The following is a 27824-nucleotide window of genomic DNA, read 5'->3' as shown; positions in this document are numbered from 1 at the left end:
TACCCTCTTGCTTGAGGGTGTCAATGATGTCCTTCTGGACAGCAGTCAGGTCGGCAGTCTTACCCATGATTGCGGTTTGGAGTAATGAGCCAGGCTGGGAGTTTTTAAAAGCCTCAGGAATCTTTTGCAGGTGTTTAGAGTTAATAAGTTGATTCAGATGATTAGGTTAAGAGCTCGTTTAGAGAACCTTTTCATGATATGCTAATTTTTTGAGATAGGAATTTGGGGTTTTCATGAGTTGTATGCCAAAATCATCAATATTAAAACAATAAAAAGGCTTGAACTACTTCAGTTGTGTGTAAAGAATCTAAAATATATGCAAGTCTAATGTTTATCAGTACATTACAGAAAATAATGAACTTTATCACAATATGCTAATTTTTTGAGAATGACCTGTATTTTTTTCAAATTAGAACATTGGCGCTTCTTTATTTTGGCACACGTAATCAGACATTTATTGAAACTGTCATGTAGCACTTTTGACATGATTTGGTGTAGCTGGTGCCACTCCACAATAAGTTATATGTCCTAAAACATTGATAATTTACTACATGTACCAATACTTACACCACAAACCGATGTTTTTTTATCTTTGTTAAGTCCCCCCTTTAAAGCACTGAAAATACTCATCGGATCCCTACCGTAAGATATCAGCTACAGGTGTCTACATGAAGTTATACAATGTTTACCCAAGGACCATGCACTTGTATCATATAATCTTTTATAATGACTTTTTACAACAGACATTTGCAAAGACACAAAGATAAAATAACCCCTTAACAGTTTCACAGCATCTGGCAAGCAGAGCTTTGCAGCAAAAATAATACAATCAATGCTGGGGTTATCGGTGGTATTTCTACTTGTGTCACTAAAGCAAACAGAACAAAAATGTAAATGATAGTTTCAATAGCAAATTAAGTTTACACATACTAGTAGTTTAGGGTGGGGATAAATGCTTTGAAACTGCAGTTGGGAGGTAAACCAAGCCTCAATCCAGCCCGGTGTTCTAAAGGGGACCCAACATGTTAAGTAGAAAGCAGAGATAAACCACTTCAGAACGTGTCACAGTGTGTGGTCTAATTATAAAGAATTTTGCTTGTTTTCATAGGCACCTTTTGCATTTTAGGAAAGCAAATGTCATAACACATTTTTGCAACATATTTCAAAAAATAACATTGTACAATTTTGTGCTTAAAAATAATCATAAAGACTGCACACAGAAAACAGTAAAAAAATCTGCCAGTCAGAGAAGAAAAGTATTAAAATAGAACAAAAAGCTGAAAACACCCCCCCCCCCCATAAAAAAAAAAACAATGAAACAGGCCCTTCAGTCATGGAGGTGCTTAAAGGGGTTGTAAAGGTAAAACATGTTTCCCCTAAATAGCTTCCTTTACCTTAGTGCAGTCCTCCTTCACTTACCTCATCCTTCCATTTTGCTTTTAAATGTCCTTATTTCTTCTGAGAAATCCTCACTTCCTGTTTTTCTGTCTGTAACTCCACACAGTAATGCAAGGCTTTCTCCCTGGTGTGGAGTGTCGTGCTTGCCCCCTCCCTTGAAGGGAGAGGGGGCGAGCAGGAGAGTCAGGACAACCACTAACACACGACTCCTTTCTCTATCTGCAACGTAGAGAGAATCCTCACTCTCCTGCTCAAGGGAGGGGGCGAGCATGACACTCCACACCAGGGAGGAATTTTTGCATTACTGTGTGGAGTTACAGACAGAAGAACAGGAAGTGAGGATTTCTCAGAAGAAATAAGGACATTTAAAAGCAAAATGGAAGGATGAGGTAAGTGAAGGAGGACTGAACTAAGGTAAAGAGAGCTATTTAGGGGGAATTTTTTTTACCTTTACAACCCCTTTAATGCTTTCCCTAAAACAGGCCTTTACCTGAAAAGTAGCCGTTATTATTGCATTAATTGTTCTCATTTTCTCTGTCCTCGCTTAGGCAAGGGAGATCGCCTCATCTCCCAGGCGCAAGCAAACAAGGCTGGTTACTTTGAGTCACCTATGTTATCTAACATAAACATAAAAGGCATCTTTACCTAAACCAACATTAATGCTCCATAAATGACACTACTACCAGCTGCTCAGCATTTTCTGAGCTAAAGTGAGTTATAGGGCAAATATTTGCTCAGCTTGCAATATTTTTTTATCATGTGCTTGCCATCAATGCCAGATTGGCCCCTATGTATGAAGATCTGATATGGGAAGGCAATTATCTATCGAAGAATTTTGAACCTTGTAAAAATTGCTTCATTTATTAGAAGGCTCTTAATCAAAGCTAGTACTTTATGGAACTGATAACGCAAGCTCCTAGTCTGTTACCTGTAATTAATCTCCACAACTGCTCATTTAGTGGAAGTGTAGATAAAGAGAAAGGTGGCCCATGCTTATCTCAAAAATGAGGAGACCCAAAGTGTGAAGCGAAGGTCAATTAAATCAAACCAGATTTACTAAAGCTTTACTTTCTTTTATTTTCACCTGTCATCTGATTGGTACATATGTTGTCTTTCAACAGACCAAATTGTCCTGCAGATGTAGCAGTAATGCCTCAAACACACGATCAGTTTTCCCGACGGGAGATTTTGGCCGGGAATCCCAGCTGTGTGTATGCTCCTCGCAGTTTTTCTGACGGGAAAACTGCCCAAAAGTTCTCCCTTTTCCCGGCGGACTTTTGCCTGTCGGTTTTTAGCGATGGAACATTCACGGCCGGGATTCCCGGCCAAAGATCGATTGCAGTTTTCCTGTCTGGAAAACCGGCCACGTGTAGGGGAAAGACTGAACCATGCAGGTTCTCGGCTTTCCCCTCGGGATTTCCGACGGGAATTTTTCCCGTCGGAAATCCTGCACGTGTGTATGGGGCATTAGAATTGACACAAACCATTTACACTGAAAGTGGTACATACATTGATTAACTTCTATTTATGTAAAACTGTTATCCCCCCCAAAAAATTATCAAAATCTACTAGTGCATCTAACACTCCCCTCCCCCCCAGACTGACAATGCTGCTGTCAAAAGTGCTCCTGTGCTTCATTCAGAGTAGGGGCGCTCTAATACAGGAGGTGTTCTACTGGCCAGATCACCAGAGGAAAACAGAGGGATGAAAGCTAAAAAAAATAAAATAATAATAAATTCTAATATACCAGTTCAATTTAAAGTATATGTAAAAGATAAAAACTTTAATTTAGGACAGAGTATAAAATGGTTAAGGGTTCTGACAGCTTTTTATTTTACAATCTGTTTCCCATTAGGGATATTTCACTCCACTTCCTGTCTAGTAGACATAACAGGAAGTGGAAGGCAATCTCTCTAAAGTAAGAAAAATATCTTCTTAGACAGTTGTCACCCAAAAAAGTATCAGAATATTTCCCCTCTGGATTTTTCTCACATTCAGTCCCAATGACTATAGCTACCAAGACATATCGAGAAGGGACACAAGAGTGCAAAAACTTGACACAGCTTCTAGCCCATAACCACTCTATCCTAAACAAAACATGTTTTGGTTTTAAGACTTCTAATCTTTGAATCAAGGAGTCTTCTGTTTTTTTAGAGAACAGTGGAGGGAATATGACCTCCTTATGATCCCTATATGCCAAGTTCCATGATATGGTGGTTCCATGTTATAAAGGCCTGCAGTGTCCTATTGTTCCTATAAAGGGGATGTAAAGGTACAATTTTTTTTCCCTAAATAACTTCCTTTACCTTAGTGCAGTCCTCCTTCACTTACCTCATTCTTCCATTTTGCTTTTAAATGTCCTTATTTCTTCTGAGAAATCCTCACTTCCTGTTCTTCTGTCTGTAACTCCACACAGTAATGCAAGGCTTTCTCCCTGGTGTGTAGTGTCCTGCTTGCCCCCTCCCTTGGACTACAGGAGAGTCAGGACGCCCACTAACACACAGCTCCTTTATCTGCCACGTAGAGAGCATCCTGACTCTCCTGTTGTCCAAGGGAGGGGGAAAGCATGACACTCCACACCAGGGAGAAAGCCTTGCATTACTGTGTGGCGTTACAGACAGAAGAACAGGAAGTGAGGATTTCTCAGAAGAAATAAGGACATTTAAAAGCAAAATGGAAGGATGAGGTAAGTGAAGGAGGACTGCACTAAGGTAAAGGAAGCTATTTAGGGGGAAAAAATTGTACCTTTACAACCCCTTTTTTTTTTCCACAAGAAATCCTTTACAACCCCTTTAATATTAACAATATATGTTTCATGTGGATGAAACCAGGCTTTATGAAATGTTAGGAGAAAGATTGTAAAGACACATAACTTATGAAACTTTAGATTTATCGGAGCTGGCTTTATCTAAAGAATAATGGCAAGTTTAAACAGAACTCCAGACAGAACATGAAATTTGGTCATTACTATGCAAAGAGAATCTCGTATTTCGAATGAACTCCGAAAAAAGTAATTTATCAAATAGGTTTTCACCAGTAGCAGGAAATAAGATCTGTCCAAAAATGTTCCAGACAACAATGTAGCTATTACACGACATATATTTCCATCTACCAGAGGCTCCTCCCTTCATACATACAGGAAGCATTCAAATCCCCCGGAGATTGATTTGTAGTCATCAGTACTGTTGCTTCTCCAGCTCACATCTATTCGAATATGGAGGAACTGTTGGTCCTTTACAAGCTTTGTACATCTGATTAAATGAACATTTGAGACTATGTAAATGTTATACTGTGCCAAAGGGGATCAACAAAAAGCAAGAAAGTAGCTCTGGTCAAAATACAGAAAGAGCGAAGCAAGTTAGAATACAACTGGTCACATTGCAAAACAAATAACATATCCCCTTCGGAGGAGCATAATTAGTTGTAGGATATGAAATATAACATACAGTCACCGGCCACTTTATTAAGTACACCTTGTTAGCACCGGGTTGGACCCCCTTTTACCTTCAGAACTGCCTTAATTCAACAAGGTGTTGGAAACATTCCTCTGAGATTTTGGTCCATAGTGACATGATAGCATCACGCAGCTGTAGATTTGTCAGCTTCACATCCATGATGCGAATCTCCCACCACATCCCAAAGATTCTCTATTGAATTGAGATCTGGTGACTGTGGAGGCCATTGGAGTACAGTGATCTCATTGTCATGTTCATAAAACCAGTTGTGAGATGATTTGAGCTTTGTGACATGGTGCATTATCCTTCTGGAAGGAGCCATCAGAAGATGGGTACATTGTAGTTATAAAGGGATGGACATGGTCAGCAACAATACTCAGGTAGGTCGTGGCATTTAAACAATGCTCAATTGGTATTAAGGGACCAAAAGTGTGCCAAGAAAATATCCCCCACGCCATTACACCACCATCACCAGCCTGAAGCGTTGATACAAAGCAGGATGGATCCATACTTTCATGTTATTTATGCCAAATTCTGACCCTACCATCTGAATGTTGCAGCTGAAATCAAGACTCATCAGACCAGGCAATGTTTTTTCCAATCTTCTGTCCAATTTTGGTGAGCCTGTGTGAATTGTAGCCTCAGTTTCCTGTTCTCAGGTGTCAGGTATGGCATCCACTGTGGTCTTCTGCTGCTGTAGCCCATCTACTTCAGGGATCGATGTGTTGTGTGTTCAGAGATGGTATTCTGCATACCTTGGTTGTAACGAGTGGTTATTTGAGTTACTGTTGCCTTTCTATCACCTCAAACCAGTTTGCCCATCTTCCTCTGACATCAACAATGCATTCTCATCCACACAACTGCTGATCACTTGATATTTTCTCTTTTTTGGTCTCTGTAAATCCTAGAGATGAAAATTCCAGTAGATCAGCAGTTTTTGAAATACTCAGACCAGCCCATCTGGCACCAACAACCATGCCACATTCAAAGTCACTTAAATGCCAGGTTTTAAGTGTTTGAACTTCAGAAAGTTGTCTTCACCACATCTAGAGGCCTAAATGCATTGAGTTGCTGCCAATGTGGTTGGCTAATTAGCAATTTGTGTTACCAAGCAATTGAACAGGTGTACCTAATAAAGTGACCGGTAAACATATGTCCTAGCACACCACACTAAGCATCAACATAAACCCCTCAAAGCTGTGCCATAAGTTGAGCGGTTGGATGACCTGGCTCTAAATTCCCTCATACTCATGTAACAATTGAACAGCCATAAAATATTCACATCTACTGCATGCATTAATCCTGATCACTAGCATTTTAACTTATATCAAAAGTGTAGTACAACAATTCCGATGTGTGCAATCATATTAATAATTGAATACTGTGAATAAATGATAGCGTTCCTTAAAACCAACGATGAAAAAAAAGTGTCTGTGTGATTTTTTAAGTCTGCATAATACAGTACCTTGCAATGTGAAGCAATGTGCAGAACTGTTTGTTTGTATGTATAATATGAATAATTGTATCCTACAGAGAACAGCATTTTCTACCTAATGTACCCAATGTACGCACAGCAAGATTGCAGTTTACATTAGGTAGAAAACACTGTTCTCTGGAGGGTACAAGAATTGATATTATACATACAAACAGTTGGTTCTGCACATTGTATGATATTGCAAGGTAAAGACAGACTTAAAAAAAAAACACACAGACCCTTTTTCGATTGTTGGTTTTTAAGGAACTCTATCATTTATTCACAGTATTAATTTATATATATGATTGCACACATATGGGAACTGCTGCGCTACATTTTTGATATAATAATAATAATAACAATTTTTAGGATGTGGGAACATGTCTAGGTGTGAACATGTCCAATAGACAATAGTGGGATTTTTCTGCATGGTCGTGCAATGGACGAAACTTGACAAACTGTACAGGTGTGAACAGGGACTGGTCTTTACACAGGCCCATAAAGTACCTATCTGGAGAATAACAGCACATGTGTTTGTGATGTTTGGAAGCATGAGGTATGTGATCAGCTTACATCTAGCTTATTTCCAAATTTCCACCAAATTGACTGGTTCTTCTCCCGTCCTTCATTTCATTTTTGTACATAACGTACCTAGATTTTTGAAAAACTGTATTCGCTGTTTAAATGTTTTATGACACCTAATGCAACAAAAATGTGAAGCTCATTTTGATATTATACTTTAGGTTCAGTCATGTCTACATGCGGTCTAGTATGCAGAGGCTTCCCTGAGGGACAGACATTCATCTTAGTTTCATATTCATAGTTCTCCATCACAAAGGCTATGAAGTTTTATGTTCTGACGTATTTTCTCTCTCATGGTTATTGCTCTAGGACATAAGTCTTGTGGTGCCTCTCAAGATATAGTACTGTGTCATATTTCAAACTGAGCATACAGGTGGGATATACCAAGATAACATCATATGCAATAGCATTCCGGGTACTGGCATGGAGGGTTATGATAAGCAGCTACTACTTCTAATTAAACATAGCTACACATGAAAATATATTAACACATTCCATGATTAAGACTGATGCACTGCATTCAATTACATGACATATGATTCAACACTGCATCACCTGCCATTAGAACCAAGAGTTTACATGTGGAGATATGCATATTTCTGAGGCCCCGTACACGCGACCGAGTTTCTTGGCAGAATTCAGCCAGAAACTCGATCGGAGCTGAATTCTGCCGAGAAACCCGGGCGGGTGTACACTTTTGGCCGAGGAAGCCGACGAGGATCTCGGCGAGGAAATAGAGAACATTTTCTCTATTTCCTCGTTGTTCAATGGGAAATTTCGGCTCGCCGAGATCCTTGGCGGCTTCACAAGGAACTCGACGAGCAAAACGATGTGTTTTGCCCGTCGAGTTCCTCGGACGTGTGTACGAGGCCTGAAGTTCTCATACAAATCTATTGCAACTTTGATATGCAATTATGACATGTGATATCATTTTGAACATCTTTCAAAATGCATTTATTCATTTCAATTACAGGCAAAAATACTATACAACACAGAGGATAATGAAAATAGATGTATTAACAAACAAAAAGATCTAACCAGTTTTGCGAAAAGAAACTATAGAAAAGATTTACTAAAAATATTTACCAAAAGACAGCAAAGAGCTCCAATGTGTAGTGACCATTCACAAGTCAACTTCAATGAGATTTTTATGTAATAAGAACAATAAAGGTTGATTTCTGCTTGGTTTATTTATTATCGTTCCCAGCACTTACTCACTGCCTTTTTCATAAAGGTTCTAACAGTCTAAAGCTTGCAACATCTTTCTACATACCTACACTGCAAGTCAAAATATCTTAGAACCAAAATAAAAGACTAGATTAGTCTCAGAATATTCTGAAAATGTCTCATTATTACTTCATAATCATGAAACATATTACAGAAACAATGTGAGAAAGTACTAATATCTTGCATACTTCCTTATGAGTGGGGTTCTCTCTTTCTATTTGATTGGGTTAAACTCAGATTATAAAAGATGTGGCTCAATGAGACAGCAGGATTGATAACTGTTTATTCAAAATGGTTAATTTTATGCAAAGAGTTTACAGACTTGATGACAGACACTTCTAGTGAAGTATTTTAGTGGTTACGCTAGTCTATGGTTAAGATAACGGTAAGCGTTAAGTTAAGAGTTGAGGTCCAAATCAGTGTTAGGAGTTACATTTTAGTGCTAGAATAAAAGTTAACGGTTATTTCTCATTGTTAAAGCTGAAGTTTAGTTTAGCACATTTTTACATTTGTCCAGGTTAGACCAAGGTGTGTATGTTTATATTCTACCTGTGGGATCCCCGTATTAGGTGGAAATCACTGCAGTAGGCATTGGATGGAGATCACCACCCACCTACTACTGCTACTATAGTGATATCCACAAGCTTCTGGGTAACATTACCAAACTGCTGCCCTGCTGATCTCAGAGAAAGCTTTGCATTCATTGAAAAAATGTAAAGTAGTCCATGAGTGGCGCCTGTGCTGAGCCAGCAACCTTCTGTGTTCACAATGCAGCAGGGAAGCCACTCAGCATGGGACCCAGAAGCTAGTGGAGATCACAGTAGTAGCCGTTCCGACTATGGTGATTTCCAGCTTCCAGGGAGATTGGAAACGTTTGGCACATACATACATAGGCCCAAGCTGGACCAATGGAACTGCGTTAAAACTGCCATATGTTAACTTCAGATTTAAGTTAGGGGTGTAGGGGGCAGTAAATGATAAAGGGTAATATTTTTTTGGAATTTTGGAGACTCAGGGAAGCAGTGACATGTCTTCTACACCTGCACTGTCATGTGGAAGGGAACCACATATCTAGCTTTCCCATATCCAGAAGCAGCGGGTAAATTTGCCAGCTGTGATGAAGGATTGATGGAGGAGATCTAGTAAGGTTAATATTAGTTGGCAAGTAGGAATCCTTTGCAAGCCACCAGTCACCATGCCCTAATACTGTTTAAGTGTTAGGTTTTACTAAATTGGCAAAACTGCACACTTTTTAATCTACATTTATTTTGGTACTGAAAGTATTGTGTCAAAAACGACTTCTTCAGGCTCTCAGTACCAAAAAGCCAACAAAAATAAAAGTCAATATTTGTTTTTCTGTATGCCTCCTGGATTTCATTGGTAGGAAACACACTCAACCTGTGTCCAACAACTGTAATCTATAGACCTGGATCACAAAGGGGCGACCTGTCAGGTGACTTAGCCCGCTGACATGTCGTGCTCCATTCTGTACAATGGAACCATTCTAATAGTATCCTACAGAGAACAGTATTTTCTACTACCTAATGTACCTTATGTATGCGCAGCAAGATTGCACTTTACATTAGGTAGAAAATACTGTTTTCTGGCAGATACAATAATTCATATTATACATACAAACAGTTGGTTCTGCACATTGTATGATAGTGCATTGTAAATACAGACTTAAAAAAAAATATCACACAGACCCTTTTTCCCTCCAATCAGCTGTCTCACAGTGTATGGCAATAATGCACACCCACAGGTAAATCAGAAAGAGAAAATTCTAACAGGACGTTCACTTTCTAAACAGTATATAAAGCGGAAGACAGCAAATATACATGTAGAACTTGTATAGGAGGATTTGTTTCATCTCTGTGTATCATCTGAGGCTGTTCACTTCACTGGGTATATGTGAGAGTTTACATCCACTTTAACAATGGTGTAACATTCCCCAGTACAGACTCCAAAATGTAGACGAAAAAACTGGAGTCTGTCTAGCTATGGGAAAATGAAACATTTCTTATAGGCTTTTGTGAATGGGCAGAGCAAAAACCAACTGCAGTAAAATCTTGCCATTAGAGCCAGCAAGAGATATAAATTGATTCTCAACTACTGCTATCCGAAATTAAAATATCTGCTCTGCTTATATCCGCTGGTGACCCTGATAACATTAACAGCAAAAAAAAAAAAAAAGCAGTACTGCTTGCAACAGTGATTTCTACTCTTTACAAAGAGCAGTGATTTCATAAGACTTTCCTTAAAGCAGAACAGAAACCAGTCTCAGCGACTGATAAATGTCATGTGATTAATGTCATCTTCTCCATGAATACATTTTCAGTATACGTAAGCAATACAAAATAGCTGATCATTTTTGCAATACTAGGAACCTTTATAAAGTAGGAAGTCTGATCAGAAGCCTTGTACTGTGCAGCATAGCAACAAAAAACAAACAGAATGGCCCACATTCGCCAATGTGCAACTGGAAGAAAAAGTGTTTATTTTGACCACAACATGTTCTAAAGCCCCGTACACATGATCGGACTCCACCGGAAATTCCGACCGTGTTTATGCCCCCATCTGACTTTTTTCATCGGAAATTCAGAGGAATTCCGTCGGAGTTCTCTTTTACTCCGATGGAATTCCATCAGAATTCCGACCATGTGTACGGGGCATAAGGTTCTCGCTTTAGTTTTCAATGTAAAAAAAAAACAAAATGACAGCTGGAATACGATTGGTTTCTATTGGAAGCTTAGAAATCTTTGATATACCAATCCACACACCTTTACAAAGTATAGACAGCTACATGAACCATCCATAAATTATAGTTACAATGATCTCAAAGCTTTCCTTAAAGGCAACCTTTATCAATATGTGATATCAGACTCAGCCTCTCATGGCTTCACTGCTTAGCTCTACTGCCCCTAAACAGGCCATGGGTCACAGAATAGCTGCTTCCAATAGTAGCTCCTAAGAAAAGTCTTCGGTTTCTATCTGTCAATTGGCTGAGGCCTCGTACACACGACCGAGGAACTCGACGGGCGAAACACATGGTTTTCCTCGTCGAGTTTCTTGTTAGGCTGTCGAGGAACTCGACAAGGCAAGTTTCCCCATTCCCGTAGAGGAAAAAGAAGACATGCTCTCTTTTTGGCTCGACGGGATCCTCGACAGTTTCCTCGTCGAAAAATGTACACACGACCGGTTTCCTCGGCAAAAAAAAAAAATCCCAGAAACTCGGTCGTGTGTACGAGGCCTGACACTGGAAATCAGTAAAACACTTGGATTTTCTATGACTATAAGTATATATATATGTGACCTACCAGGATAGGTCTACAGTATGCTGCTCAGTGACAACCCTGTCATAAGCAAAATCAGCTGCCCAGTATCTTTTGCTTTGGCTAATATATCAACTACCTTAAAGCCCAACTATGGGAAACTTGACAATTTGTTGATTTCCCAGAGTTGGGCTTTTATCTAACAAAATGTAGCGACCTGCAAAACACCTAATCTGCAGATAATCTGTGCAGTTTCAGACTGTAAGATAGAATCCACCTCAAATTAAATAAATACATCCCCCCCCCCCACACTAATATAAACAACAAGAGTACTCTGATTGTAGTTAGGAGTGACAAATCTTGGGGGCAACCTTCATCAATCATTACATTCTTCATTGCTCTTTAAAATTCACTGGCCCCTACTGACAACACGTTTATTTTCCCATTTCTTTTTATGCGGGCCAATGATTGGTATGCAGAGTTCATTTATTGATGCACCTGCTTAGAAATCAAGTACAACCTCTGTACTGTAAAATCATCAATACTGTAGAGGTGTACTAAATAACTGAGAAACTATGAACTGTATCAGCACAGCAATAGCCCTTTGCTCTGCACTGATTGTGTGATATCCAGCATACTATTGCTGCGTTGATTGATGTTGATAAAAGAAGACTTTCCACAAGGCTCACCTTACTACAGAGAACTAACTCTTGCTTATAATATATTGTATTAGTAATTATTTAACACTTTATATATCTCCTTTTCCTCTCATTTACTTATACTGCAAAAAAATACATTGAACCCTGTATGAAAGAGCATTCACTAGTGAGAGTGGCAAGTTGAATTAGCATTTGATTTATCGGAAGAGGTCTACTGTCTTTTCAGAGGACATTTGTAAGCACAGTTAATACAATACTATACAATTCTGGAGGGGTTAAAGCAATTCCTGAAACAAATATTTATAAAATAAAAATAATGAATTATTAATAATAAAATAATTGCAGTAAAGTCACTCATACTACATGCGCTAAGTATCAACCTTGAGTCCATGGCTTACACAGTATTGTCCATAAGGTGGTATTTTGGTTCACCCAAAAGCATTTCAGTGGACATTCACTTGCATGCTTGCAATTAAAAATGGCATTCACCCAGGACTGCTTTCTCCATTTAAAGAGGGTTATTTGCAAGCATGTATTATTTCAGTGAAATCACATGTATAAAACAGTTATTTATTAGAAACAGTAAATGGCTTACCTGTGCCCCGAAACCTATGTAAATTTGTCAAGAATTTGTGCAAGTCCTTCCCACTGGTGTCTTTGCGACTGTATAGCAGCAATTTCCGTGCATCCGAGAACAAGCGAGAAACTCTAAAGAATAAATAATCACAATGTCTGAATTAGGTCATGAAAAGTGAAAGATAAAATAATTACATACTAAATTGACACAAAATAATTTAGTGCTTTTGCTGTAAAAATTATGGATGAATTGCTCCAGAGTGTCTGTAGCTACAGAGGTTAGTAAGGGCTTATCCTAAAGCCCAGTTACTGCTTCTTAGGAATATCCCTGATGTAAAGCGCTGCGCAAACTGTTGGCGCTATATAAATCCTGTATAATAATAATAATAATAATAATGTAAATATTTGAATATCCATAGCATGAGGAAGTCACGTTGTAAATTGTAAACACATTGATAATTAGGTATATTAATATTTCATTATTTATTTGAACTGAACATATAGCTCACATCCTGTCCAGCAATTACATATATGTAATTGCTGGGGTTTTATACTGTATCTACTTATATCAACAAGTCCTATGCAGCCTAGGGCTAACGCTTCCCTCCAACCACTTTGCATATTATTTTATATAAACTGTGATTCTGTAATTGCCAAATATGCTGCAGAAATCTCCCTTCACTGAGTCTGGCTGCAACCATTTTAACTGTGGCAGCTGAAGCTGCTGCCTGTTCACTTCCTGGACTCACACAGAGGCACACCTCCAGCTCAGAAGCTCTCATCGTCCCTCTTATGACTCATCCCCCCTCCCTTCCTGGCAAACTCTCACAAAAGTGATAGAGAGAGCTGTGCATGATGTCAAAAGCCTAGGCTTTTTACCAGACAAGAAACAGGAAGTAGGCTGTATAAGATATCGACTGACAGAAAAAAAATGTTTTTCTATCCAAAGTTAAAACAAGGGCAGCAAAAAAATACTGAAGGTCCGCTTTAAGAAATCTGTTTAAATGTGACACCTTGCACTGCATGCAGGATGACTCCTATTTACATTAGTTATATAGGTTGTCATGCACAAGTCAGAGCAGCAGTCTAAGAGGTGGATCCTTGGCATACCTTAAGTTGGCCATGCACTAGTACATTTTTAAACAAAAGTTTGTTCGAAAATTCTCATCAGTACATTTAATGACTTGACGAATATCATTCGAAAGTACTTTACAATTTCATTTTTAATATTTGGTTTTGAAACAAATGTATTTTTCATCCTTGTCCTTCAAACTTTGTCACTGTGGTCAAAACAACATTGATTTGACCCCGCTAATGATCTGAGCTAAAAGTAACTTTTTTTATAAATTCTTTTTTTTTTTTTAAGTGTATTTTTTTGTGCGTGTACTCGAGAGAGGAGCCGGACTGCAGGAGTTGGGAGTAGGCAGGCCTCCCCCAGAGGCAATCTGTCACCTTTCTCCATGCCCCGGGTGGCAATGGCCGGTGTGTGAGGGGGTCCTCCCACACAGCCCGCCCTACCTGCTCCGCTTTGAAGCTCAACGGGCAGAGGGACTCCCTATAAGGGAGTGAGAGGATTTGCCCGCTCAACCAGCCCCGTTAGTCCTTCGCCTCTCTTTTTTTAGAGACCGCGTGGTCAAAGTGAGTGCATGTTAACCCAATTTCGAGTGCGTGTAAGTGTGGTGGTTTTTGTGGGAGGGGGGTGGGTATACTAAGCGCAGGCTTACCTCGCATAGCACACCCACCGGGAGCCGGGCTGAGACCACCAAACTCAATTCACATGTAGCCGAGACCGGGATCCGAACCCCTAGCTGCAGAGGTGAATGGCTTGTCAGCACAGTGCCAATCGCGTTGAGCCACCGCAGCTCCACTTTTTTTTATAAATTCTTTATTTAAAAAAAAAGAGCATGCGGAAATACAGAGAACACACTAATGCATATCACAGTAAATTAGACGATTCCCATAATCCCATACATAGATCATACTGTATAGAGGAGAAATCTGCTATCAGAGGGAAGTCGCAGCACGTATCAAGGGACTAAAAGGCTCTAAAAGGCACAGCACTTTAGTGCTGACAATAAAGATAGATCCGAACAAGCAAAAGAAAATTAAATAGAGAGCAGAGGGAAGGGGAGGAAGAAAAACAATAATTAAACTCTAACAAATATCTTCTAGTGCAGTGATGGCAAACCTTGGCACCCCAGATGTTTTGGAACTACATTTCTCATGATGCTCATGCACTCTGCAGTGTAGTTGAGCATCATGGGAAATGTAGTTCCAAAACATCTGGGGTGCCAAGGTTCGCCATCACTGTTCTAGTGTATGGCCAGCTTAAATAAGTTGCTTGTTGATCGTTGCTGCATGTGTATGGCAAGATCTATTTCCCATAAAATGTCAACTTTTTTTAAGAATCTTCAAAAGTGGATACTTTAAGTCAGTTAATCTTTTCTACTGATCAGTTGTTATGTAGATATAAATCCAGCTAAGATTTCCATCCACATGGACAATGTAACTTTTGAAGACACAAGTAATTTTTTAGAGAGTTTTATTATTAGTTATTATTAGTTCCAATTATTACTATTAGCCCAAACTTAAAGGGGTTGTAAAGGTTATTTTTTTATTTTCTAAATAGGTTCATTTAAGCTAGTGCATTGTTGGTTCACTTACCTTTTCCTTCGATTTCCCTTCTAAATGTTTTTTCTCTTTGTCTTCTTTGCCTGAATTTCTCATATCCTGTTCCTCCTCAGTAAGCTGTTTTGGCTGACTTACCCCCAGCCAGAATGTCTCGGATGATGGTGGCAAGCTTACTGAGGAGAAACAGGAAGTGAGAAATTCGGACAAAGAAAACATTTTTTAGAAGGGAAATCGAAGGAAAAGGTAAGTGAACCAACAATGCACTAGCTTAAAGGAACCTATTTAGATAATACAAAACACACCTTTACAACCCCTTTAAATTCAAAGCCACTATAGATTTTCTAGACCGGGTCAAAAAATTTAATGTGGCCTCCTTTTAGCCATGGCAACCAAGACAACAGAACAGTTATTTCATGCTAATGAGATTGAGAAAAAACTTCATAGAAAATAAGTCAGCCAATGTGGAATCCATGTGTACATCTTAACGGAAAAAAGTAACAAGTAGGAATGTGTAATGGCGTTTGACCAAATCATTACAAGGCATATAACTGTCCAGGTGAAAACATTTTATTTCTCAAAACAAGTGAAGCTGCATCTCCAACATTTGTTGTATCAGTTCTGATGGCAAACCACACGAACAATAATTTCTTCCAAATATAGATAGTTGTAGGTAGCGTTCTGTATAAGTTGAAAGAAGAACTTAAAGATTTTCAGATTCGACACTGACCGCAGGAATTCTACACATTTTTTAGGGGTAATTACATCATCCGAAGACCAAATTATTTCTTAATATAGCCAACGGCTGACTGGCTTTACAATTACTTTACTAATTAGAAAATACTGAACAGAAGATTACCAAATCAGATATAGCCACACCAGTGAGACATTTTTGTCAGACAAGAGCAATTTTCACGCCCTAACATCTATAAACATTGTGCACTAGGAATAACTGTAGCAGACTAATGCTGGAAATAGAAGACTACTTCCTATTCACTATCATCATGCAAGTGATAGCAAATAAACATAACTTACATTGACCTATTGAAGTTTCCAACCACTCCCGGTGATTCCCCTGGTGTCGGATACCGGAAACATGGGTTATTGGCATTGCAGATAATCCCTTGCATCCACGGCAATGTCCCAGCAGATGGCATTGCCTTGTTTGGAAAATGACCTGTTGGCAAAACACAGAATAAGCACAAATAATAAATAATACATAATAACAATAAAAATGCCTAAAAAAATGTAAACTTTTAAAAAATAAATAACCTCTCTTGGGAGCAGCTGTAAAGTAAATCAACATGTATGCTTGCTTAATGGTAACATAGCTGGAAGGGCTAGTGCTTCATTACTATGGAGTCTGCTGCAGGCCTTTGAAGCTGGAAAATGTTTGCATATTAAATATGACCCTGATGAAAATGTTATGCACATTAGCAAATGTTAACAGACATAAATTCAAGCTTCCCAAGAGGTCTGATTTGCTTTATACTCTGAAAAACTTGCATCTTGAATACAGCTAACCAGCATAAATAACTTTATGAAGTTTATTCTGTAGGATAATGCAACTATAATCTAGACCAGGGGTCTAACTTTTCAATACAAAGGTCTCATCATATATTTTACAAATATTCGCAGGCCAAAAAAGATCAGTTTGTAAGTGAACATATCAAATGTAAATTAATAAATACATTTTACTTGGAGTTTCTTTGTAATCAGCAGATGATTAAGAACAAAAAAATAAATAAAAAGAATCTAAGGAATTTCAAATAAACCTGAGCCCATCAGAGTCAACAACTTACAGCAGAGTCCCCATCAAAGTACCTTTTATATTGGAGTTCCTCTTACATCAGTTTCCCCCTTACATTAGAGGGCTGCCTAAAATCTTGCAGACCAAAAATGATGTCTGACGCTCTCAGTATGATACATTTATTATGTTAATAGATGTTGTACTAATAACCCACATTGTCACAGTCTTGCATCAAGTTAACTATGTCTTAAGCTGGTCATACATGAAGCAAATTGTGTCCAGTTCATAATGAATCAGCCACAATGTGATTAGTGGATAGTCTTGTTGGCACAACAGCAGGGGATTACGGTATTTCATCCACGCTGTGTATGGTCAGATTTAATATGCAGCCCAACAGGCACCAGAATTTGACCACACAGCTCACTGCACTTTAGAATCTAACAGCACTGGCTACACACCCTGTCTTACACAGCACTGGAAGTCTGCATGAGGATGCTTTTGACAATGGGTGTGACCATTTTCATCTATATTAGCATTTAGCACTGAAGTTGATCATACACTAATATAATTTTTGTTCGAAAATAGATTTTCCTTTTTCATTCTAAGTGATGAAAAAAAGGACAAGATGGAAATTTTTTCTCAAGCATTCGGGAAATTGCATTCATTCCAGAATAAAGTACCTTTGAATGTCATTCATCCAATCTCTGTAGGCATTCTACTGATGAGATTTTTCATATGAATGTCCGTAAGAAAATCTACCAGTGTATGTCCAACTTAAGAAAAAAATTGTAATTCAAGGCATGGCTGACATGACCTTAAATGGGCTTCAACATTTCTGCTTTAGGAGCACAGAACTTTATCCCAGAAAAGTTTAGCTCATGTACAGTGGCATGTAGTTGCCATCATCCCTTAAATCAATTAGAAACTGAAAAAACCTCAATGGGAATGGGATTTTTAAGGCAACAAATATAGAACAACAAGGTCATAAAAAAGTATAAATTTATTACAAAATATAAATATATTAGAAAAACAATATCGAGGATAATTATAAAACTTTTCGAAAAATACTGTCGGTGACGGACAGTATTTTTCTAAAAGTTTTATAATTATCCTCGATATTGTTTTTCTAATGTATTTATATGTTGTAATAAATTTATACTTTTTTATGACCTTGTTGTTCTATATTTGTTGCCTTAAAAATCCCATTCCCATTGAAGGTTTTTTCAGTTTATAACAGAACTTTATCCCAACCACACATCGCCCTTAAGAGTAGGCATCAATGTTGCCCAAACTTGCCACTGACATCATGGGATTTTCTAAGCGCATGACACTGAGAGCAAGAGAGGCTCTACTTTTCCACAACCAAGCATTATCGGGTTTTAAGACGCTCCAGTTCATGACTCCATATTACACCTGCTTTCAAGATTGCTACCCCAATCACGTGATCCGTATATATTTTGCCAGGAAGGGGAAACATTTAGCTTTAGTACACTATAACCTAATTGGTGACATTTCAAAACACAGTGTGCCGTGTCCACTTTTAGTTGCAAAACAATGTGGATCACTCTAGATCAAACTTCCTATTGCAACAGCAGCTGGTAAACAGTATGCTGATTCTAGAAAAGTTGGGTTTCTGAGAAAGTACATGAGTAACATGACTTTGTGTCCACAAACAAAATCTGCTCTCGGTACATGACACTTGGTCAAAGGTCTCAGATATTGCTTCATTTTGTAGACCTTTTTAATTCCCGTTAACTACAAATTAACTGTAGGTGGTTTTACCAGTATTTGTGACAAAGGGTGTGATGACCACCCCAAGCAAAAGGAGAGCTTCACTCATTTTCTAGTAAGAGCTAAACACTAGAATCTGATTTGAGTTTTTGTTTATTCAATATTTCAAGAAAAAAAGGCTAAAACTAAACTTATATTTTGAAACTGGATAGATAACAGCATCTCACAACGCTGTTGTTTTTTAATTTTCATGAGCTCATCAGCAAGTGTAGCTTGAAATCATTTTTTTTAATCGATCAAATATGTCCATGTACAGTATGCCGGAGAACTGATCGCAGTTTAGATTCATTAAATTATTGTTTTTAACAGACCATTGGTCACATTATGTCATGTTACATCAAAATCTTCAGTCAGTAGAGAAGTGTATAAAAGCAGATGGTACAGCGCTAAGATGTCCATAATGATAACAATAAAGCACCCTCCGTGGGATCTTCACTGCAAATTAACGAATAAGATGAACATGCAGAGATCTTCGTGATAAATGTGACACCTCCAACAATATGAATAAAGATGGCCGCTCACCTCACAGCATGGACCCTATGATGAAAAGGGTCAAACCAGCCTTTCCTTATGGGTATAATGGGTGATATATGGTGAATCCAGTTCACTTCAATGAAGGCAGTGATATCACAGATGGTGAAGCTCTCTCAGAAATGGCATAATTCATGTAATACAAAAAGTAATACCATAGTGCTCTCCGATAAGAAAAAATATTTAATAAGTAAAAACAATTGAGAACCTACAAACAAAGCACTCGGTCAGTGCTAGCTTGAATGGCATGTGAATAGATGAGCGATGACCGCGGGTGACGTCACAACGCTAACCTATGTTCCGGACCATATATCACCCATTATACCCGTAAGGAAAGACTGGTTTGACCCTTTTCATCATAGGGTCCATGCTGTGAGGTGAGCGGCCATCTTTATTCATATTGGTGGAGGTGTCACATTTATCACAAAGATCTCTGCATGTTCATCTTATTCCTTAATTTGCACTGAAGATCTCACGGAGGGTGCTTTATTGTTATCATTATGGACTTGTCATCTTTGCGCTGCACCATCTGCTTTTATATTTATTTGAGGGATTTGGAATTTTGACCCTGGTGTTCAGCAGCTCTTATCTGGGTCTTTGTCATTTTGCGCTGATTTGTTATCTTTTATATAAGTAGAGAAGTGTAGAATTGCTTGTTTGGGATCACTGGTACCCAAACTGACCACGGATCACTATGGGGTTTATTTACTAAAGGGGGACATGCAAGGAAAATAAAAAACAGCATTTTTGCTTGTACATGATTGGATGATAAAATCAGCAGAGATTCCCCTCATTTCAGATCTTCCCCTCAGATCTGCAGCGACTGTGATTCCAAGTGCAAAGTGGATTTCCCTTTCGTAAATAAACCCCATATGTGTGTTTCCACCTTTACGCACATGCAACAATCACTTAACCTCCCTAGCGGTATGATTATTTCCGATTTTAGGCGCTGAAAGCGGTACCATTATTTGCAAGGAAATTTGGAGTTTTATACTGTAGGCCTGTAATTCTTAGGAATAACTCACTTAAATCTGACCAAACAGGAGTCTAGTAGGCATCCCGGGTATGAATTTTTTTTTAAAACAAAATGATAAATTATAATATAATAAATAATTATAAATAATTCTAACAAATAATAATATAATTATAATAAAAATTATTCAATAATGTAATCAACTCAAAATCACAGAAATTTGCTCAGTTGCAGAATTGTCGCTGTCATTACTTTTATTTTTTTATGACGAATTTTCCCACAAATCGATATCGCACAATTCTGCAAGTGATAATAATTTATTATCGCTGTTTTCTAGCTGCTCTAAAACCATTTTTGACATAAAGGGACATATTTGGTTGCTATGGACAATCTACAGTTTGCAGGGAGAAAGAACAGTTTTTATTATATAAAAGAACACGTAGGACACTGGGCAGACCACTAGTGACAAAGGGAGGGGTGTATTTTTTACATACAGTACTGTAATCTATAAGATTACAGTATACTGTATGTAAGGTGTTTGTTTACCTTTTTGAATTTGCCGCCGTTCTCCGCTCCCGTGTGTCGTAACGTCGCAGGGAACGGAGATCGGCGGCACACAGAGGCACTGTGTGAATCGAGCGAGGACCCGCTCGCTCACACAGCGCGGTGGCATCGCTGGATCCAGGGACAAGGTAAGTAAACCAAGCCTGTGGATGCTGCGAGGCGAGCCGAGTCTGACTCGGGGTTACCGATCGCAGCACAAAAATGTAACCCCGAGTCAGACTCGGAAATACCGCCAGGGGGGTTAAAATGAATCTGTCATGAGAGAAAAATGGGGGCTGGTGTTGCTGACCTTCTTTTAAGAAAGTCGGTTCCCTGGCTGTAATACTGATGCTTTTGTTTAAATTCTGTCTGAATCCGTGACAAGTGAACAAGTATAGATAAGGAATTCAGACCCTTTTCTGACACTAATTTACACTTGTTCTGGGTCAGACACTGTCAGATAAGGTTTTAAAAGGATGCCAGCAATGGCAACCCCAGTATTACATTATGATAGTAAATTTAAGGCATGTGGGGACATCTTTAAGGAGGATCAAAGCATTTGTTACCCCAGCACCTCATATTCCTGATATGTGCCTATGTACTTGTATGAGAAAGTATCCTGTTCTTTGTATTACATCCTTTATGTTAAATCCCTGGTGTTCCTGCTAGCCCCCTTGCTTTCCTATTTAAAACTGACCACACTAACCAGAAGAGCACACAGTGGTCAGTTCTCTAGTGCTGCTGGGAACTCAGTTTGCTCTCCTCCAATGATCAGACTTGTCCTGACATGCTCCCACTGCACAGCCATTCATTGAGAAGATCAGTTTGATGCCGTTTCTCCTCCCCCCCCAGCACTTATGCAGCTGAGAACAGAGGGAATGTGATCACCTTTATAAAAAAAGGTATTTATAATGTTTTTTTTATATCTATACAAAAATGTATTGCATTTAATTTCTATTTTAAACTGAATAGGTTGTTTTACAAGCTGATCGTTTACAATCACTTTAATTCAAATAGCTCAAGTGTCCTCTCCAAACTATCCCCATACTGTCTACAAAATGACCACTTAAAAGATCAGGGTAACTATAAATCTGCCATCTGACAAATGAAGACACACCGCAATTAGATGCATTTGAAAGGCAGCTATGATACTTAATATCATGCATCAATTTTCTTTCAAAGCTTTGTATCTGACTGGTGGGAGGCAGCAATTGTTCTTTATTGCACAGGCTGTTAACATAAGCCATGCTAGTGATGGACCTTTGAGCAATTTATTTTCCTTATAAACAGCAGATATCTGTTGATTGCACAGGTCAAAGTGACTGAGAACTGATAAAACTTGATGTATGAGTAAACAGAATATTCTCAGATGAAATTAGGCAAAAGTACACTCCAGTCAAAATTAAACCTTGACATGTATGTAGGGAGCACGTCACCTACTATTATTTTTTTTTTCTTTATAAAAGCTTTGATGTAGTACTTCATCTTGCTGCGTTTGTCGGTAATCTGATGAAAACCTCTGCCTATAATGCAGAAAAGGATCTGAAATACACCTACTGCAGGCCCCTTTCTGTACTTCATATACAGAAATCTAATGTAAAAAAAGCCTTTTCTAAAAAGGTTTCTCACGACCACCAATCAGATTTAAACCCGCATTGGAAATTTAAGGCTCCATGCACACTGGGCAGTTCCCTTGGCAGAAAAAACGCTCATATAGATGTGCGTTTAGGAGTGTTTAGTGTTTTTTATGTCAAAAAGCTACAATGAAGAACGCAAACCAGAAGGTTTTTTTTTTTTCTGATTAGATTCCAGTTCTAGTGAATGACATAAAATGCAGAACAAAGTAAATTGAGTGAGCATTTGTCCATAAGACCTGCTCCGTAAAAATGATTTTAGGGAGTAATGGGGACGTTTTGGATTACAGAAGGAATGGGGTCAAGAACGTCTGTAGCCTTTCTCTGAATCAACAGAACATGTTGATGTCAATTAAATTTTGGATGGTAACTTGATGCCATCTGTGAAAAAAGCTGAAGTTAAAGAGAAGATGGCTTCTACAAATGCATAATGATCCTAAACACACCTCAAAATCCACGGGGGATTACATCAAGAGGCATAAACTGAAGGTTTTGCCATGGCCTTCACAATCTCCTGACCTCAACATAATTGAAAATCAATGGATAGACCTTAAAAGAGCAGTGCGTGACAGACAGCCCAGAAATCTCAAAGAACTGGAAGACTTTTGTAAGGAAGAATGGGCAAAGATACCTCAAACAAGAATTGAAAGACTACTACTTTACTTGCATTTTGCCATCATATAGGTTTGACAGATGGTGGGAACTCTAGGCCAACATGTAAATACACTAATGTTGTACTGGAAGCAAATAATAACTTTTGTAAGCCATGAAACAACTAGCACCTTAGCTATGTTTGTTTCCGAGTCACCCATGGGGTTGATTTACTAAAAGTGGAGGGTGTAAAATTTGGTGCAGCTCTGCATAGAAACCACTCAGCTTAACTAAACCACAAAGCTTAACGAGGTTATATAATAACCTATAATAAGGCTTACCTATAGGTACAGTAAATATCTCCTAAACGTGCACTGTTTAGGAGGTATTTACTTTAAACTGCGTCGATGATGTCACTGGCGCATGCGCTGTGAAGAAACACCCCCTCCTTGCTGTTTCTTCACTAGTAAGTGCCATGACTGGCGGCTGCGTGGGAGCCAGAATTTGCGGTCCCGGAAGGAAGAGGAGCAAACATGGATGCGGCCTCCAGCGGGAACAGCACGGGCTTCTTTTGCAGGCAAGTGTCACATAATGTGTAAGTATGCGATGAATACTAGCATATTATGATTTTACTTTGCATGGAACAAGGTTAGGTCAGAAAAAATGCAAATGGGAAATAACACCCTACACCCTTAAAGACCATGTTCTCCCCCGATCCCTGCTGCACATGACTGCAGTGACCAGTTAGTCAACTGCTCTTAGCCCTCCCTTTGTGTCCTTAGGGAAAGAAGAATAGCATGGTTTTCAGACCCCAGGACCATACACCGGGATGCATAGACCAGGAAGGGTGGGTTCGAAGTTTGCAGGGTGTTAGTTCACTTTTTTTTTAAAAGGGTAATTAAACTTTTAAGAAATAAACATTTATTTGTGCACCTTTTTGCAAGAGTTATTGCTTACAGCTAAAAAGCTGATAGCTAAACAATGGAACCAAGCTGGGGAGCCCATTTTACACAATGAAAAGGTGAAGATTAATAAAACACTTCCATATAAGAAACTGATCTATGACCACAGAGAAGCCTGAAAAAATAACAGACGAATGTAGGTTATGAGGCAGGTGCAATCTTCTACTTGCTGTCCATTAGGCCCCTTTCGCACTGAGGAGTTTTTCAGGCGGTACATCGCTAAAAATAGCGCTGCTATACCGCCTGAAAAACTCCTGCCCAGCCTTCTCAATGTGAAAGCCCAAGGGCTTTCACACTGAGGCGATGCGCTGGCAGGAGAGAAAAAAATCTCCTGCAAGCAGCATCTTTGAAACGGTGAGAGGAGCAGTATGTATACCGCTCCTTCCCATTTAAAACAATGGGAAACCGCGGTAATACCGCCCGCAATGCGCCTCTGCAGAGGCGCATTGCGGGCAGTATTAACCCTATATCGGCCACTAGCGGGGGTTAATACCGCACCGCTAGCGGGCAAATCCCACGGCAATTCCGACGCTATAGCGCCGCTATTTTTAGCGGTGCTATACCGCCACCGCGCCCCCCGCCTCAGTGGGAAAGGGGCCTTAGGCACAGCTCCTACTTGATCTTGGGGTGGCACAATGACACTTTTTGTTTAGGTTTTCATAGTTTCTCAATCTAATATATAAAATTATGAGGGCCTTTCTATATTATTTGCACTTATTTACCAGGAATAGTCTGTGACTAGGTATTTCATTTAATTTGTCTTCAGTAATTTTATAACTTGCCAATTGTCTATGCAATACATTCCTTCTGGTTATGCTAAATTGCATAGACCTTGTCTTATTGAGTCTTTTGACTGAATATATACAAAATAGGTTAGGACAAATTCTTTGTCAGCATTGATGTTGTTACTTTATGCCCAATTATGCCAATTTCAATAATAGTAAAAATTCTTGCATTAGGCCCCTTTCACACTAACTGTCCGATCCGGTTCGCCTGTCTGTTTTTCAGGCGGACCCACCTCTATTCTCCTCAATGAGGCTGTGGGTGTAGAAGGACATGTGTCTGTCCAATCTACTAAAAACAGACGGATGGGGATCTGTTCCCCTCTGTCTAGCAGATTGAATGGCAGTCGGGTGTAAACGGACAGGCGGTCTGTTTACATCTGACCGCCCATAGAGGAGAGCGAGCTGTGTCTGTGGGACCAACCATCCACCTGCTCAGCAGGGATCTGTTCTGTGAGAAAGGGGTCTTACACACACACACATCTGCTACTCTAGTGAGTAGAACCAGGGACATTAATTGCTTCATTAGGAACTACGAATGTCACCAGTCTAAGAGTCGGTTCACACTAGGGCGACACGACTTCCAGCGCGACTTTCAGAGGCGACTCCGACACGACTTAAACATGAACCACAGGGCGATCTGGGGCAATTTACAACACAACTTGAAGTCGTCTCCAGGACAGGAGACTTTCCAGTGGCCAATAAAACAACAATCAGCTCTGGGAGAGGGAGGGGGAGGGAGGGGGGCAGGAGAGGTTTGCCTGAGAAATGTATGTTATCTTCCTGGAAAGTCGCTTCAGTTAAGACAGTGATCCGACTTCTGAGGCGACTTCCATTGAAATCAATTGGTACAAATCGCCTACAAGTCGGATTGAAGTAGTACAGGAACCTTTTCTGAAGTCGGATCGCCTTGAGTCGCGTGTATTAACACCACTCCCATTCACTTCCATTGTTTTTCTCTACAGCGCGACTTGGGACGACTTGAGGCGACATGAAGTCGGATCGCAAGTCGCCCCAGTGTGAACCGGCTCTAACTTTGCGTTGAAATTTTTTTTATCCAAATCAAAGGACATGTGCATGAATCGGTTTGTTCAGAATCTAGATTTTCTGCACCCAAACCAGTAGCCTCTAAACTAAAAACCCTCAAACATTACTGCTGAGATAAATTACATAATATAAAAGTTATTCTAAGCTCACATTTTCTATTTAAAAATAAATCATCTACAGTAGAAAATGTTTCAGTAATGTTAACACTTTTTAAAGGAGGGACAGTCTAAAATAACTGTTCAATAAATAACATTCAATTTAAGCCTTGAACGTGGCACACTGCAGGTGATTGTAACATAATAGCTTTTTGCACTGGGTCATGGTGTTACAAAGATCGAAAGCTGAACATTTTTGGTAGTCTGTCAAGGTTTAGTACCATGAAATCTTTGTCCTTAGCCAGAGTCAACAAGAATTGCAAATCTCGCCTATGCACTGTAGAAAACAGCTGAAAGAACATTTTTAGACCAGTTTGAAGGACCAGCGACAGAGATCAAAGAATAATAATATAAAAACACATGTAACTTCTTCTGTAAATCACAGCTACTGTACTACAATTTTACAAAATGTGCCTTTAATATATGAAACACTTTCAGCTGCTTCCATGAAAAGCCCAGAGCACCTGCAAAAGCATGTTTTGACGTGTCCTCAAACGAGTTACATTTACAACGTGTTACTAAAAATAAGCGTCAGTTGTTCATTTTCCTGCCTGAACAGTGGTAGCATGGGATGTTCTGCCATCAAAAAAAAGTTTTTTTTTTATACACTGGAATCAAACTGGCAGAAAAAAAAAATATATAAAAATATAATGGCTGGCTTTATTATAATGAACAGTAAACAAAGCTATCTGCTTTGTTATGTGAAACCCCAGAAAAAGCACAATGATTACAAAGTAGGTCATATGCTCTGACAAGTTAAAGTGTAAGTAAACCCCCCTATGGGAGAAACTGTTTTATGGATGGGTCTACTTCCGCTTTAAATGACCATGAAGCACATAGCTTTACCACTGCTTTATAAATGATTCACCTACATTTTCTTAAAACTCAAGAGCATTGGAATTGATTTACTAAAGGAGAAATGGCATTTACCTTGCTAAGAGAAAGAGAGGAATCCCCCAGGGTGGGGCTTTAGCGGTAACAGCTCATTGATTCAAAAAGCGTAAATTTAGCAATAAAAGTTTATTTATACAATAAATACAAAAATATAAATATTAAAAACAGAGTTCATAGGTAGGTGTCTGACTAGTCCACAGGAGTTCATTCAGGCCCCTGTGAACCCCTGTGGACTAGTCAGACACCTACCTATGAACTCTGTTTTTAATATTTATATTTTTGTATTTATTGTATAAATAAACTTTTATTGCTAAAGTTATGCTTTTTGAATCAATGAGCTGTTACCGCTAAAGCCCCACCCTGGGGGATTCCTCTCTTTCCTATTATATATAGGGGTGTTGGTAACACACATAGGTTTTCCTTGTTGATGTTTTTTTTGCAACTCTGCTAAGAGAAGGTTCCCTTAGCAGACTGAAGTTGCGTTAACTTCAATTGTCCAATCATTTGGAAGCAAAAATCCTGCTGTTTAAAACATTTCTTTTGTACGCTGATTGGTTGATTAAAGTGAACATAGCTTCACCTGTGGCTCCCAAATCGGGACTGTCCCTGTTTTAGAACCAAATTTCTCTTTTCTAATTTCCTTTTCAGCTGTCCCTCTTTTTTTCTTATGTATCAGAATTCCAATAAAAAAGGCACTGTCACTTCATATATAGATACAGTAAATATGGAAAACAATATTTATTAATGTTAAGCTGGCTACACACATTGCGATGTTATACAATCTTTAGAAAATGTCCTTTAGATCTGTCAAAATTATATGGTAGAAGCCCCACTTAAACAGTCCAATTCATCTGTATCCATTACACAGACTCTGAGGCCCCGTACACACGTCTGAGAAAC

The 27824-nt window shown here is 38.9% G+C and overlaps 1 protein-coding gene across 4 annotated transcripts in view; it reads right to left on the bottom strand.

Annotated features, from left to right (window-relative positions):
* The window catches only part of ABCA1 (ATP binding cassette subfamily A member 1), a 149433-nt gene that overhangs the window by 78195 nt on the left and 43414 nt on the right, over positions 1–27824 (bottom strand). For all 4 annotated transcript variants that reach the window (XM_040359419.1, XM_040359427.1, XM_040359436.1 and 1 more), the window contains exons 4-5: positions 16307–16448; positions 12663–12775 (exon numbers count right to left, since the gene is read on the bottom strand). In XM_040359419.1, coding sequence (XP_040215353.1) covers positions 12663–12775; positions 16307–16448 — 255 coding nt within the window. The remainder of the gene's footprint in view (positions 1–12662; positions 12776–16306; positions 16449–27824) is intronic.

Source organism: Rana temporaria, chromosome 1 (genome assembly GCF_905171775.1).
Source record: "Rana temporaria chromosome 1, aRanTem1.1, whole genome shotgun sequence".
NCBI lineage: Eukaryota > Metazoa > Chordata > Amphibia > Anura > Ranidae > Rana > Rana temporaria.
This window is presented reverse-complemented; position numbering and strand designations above follow the sequence as displayed.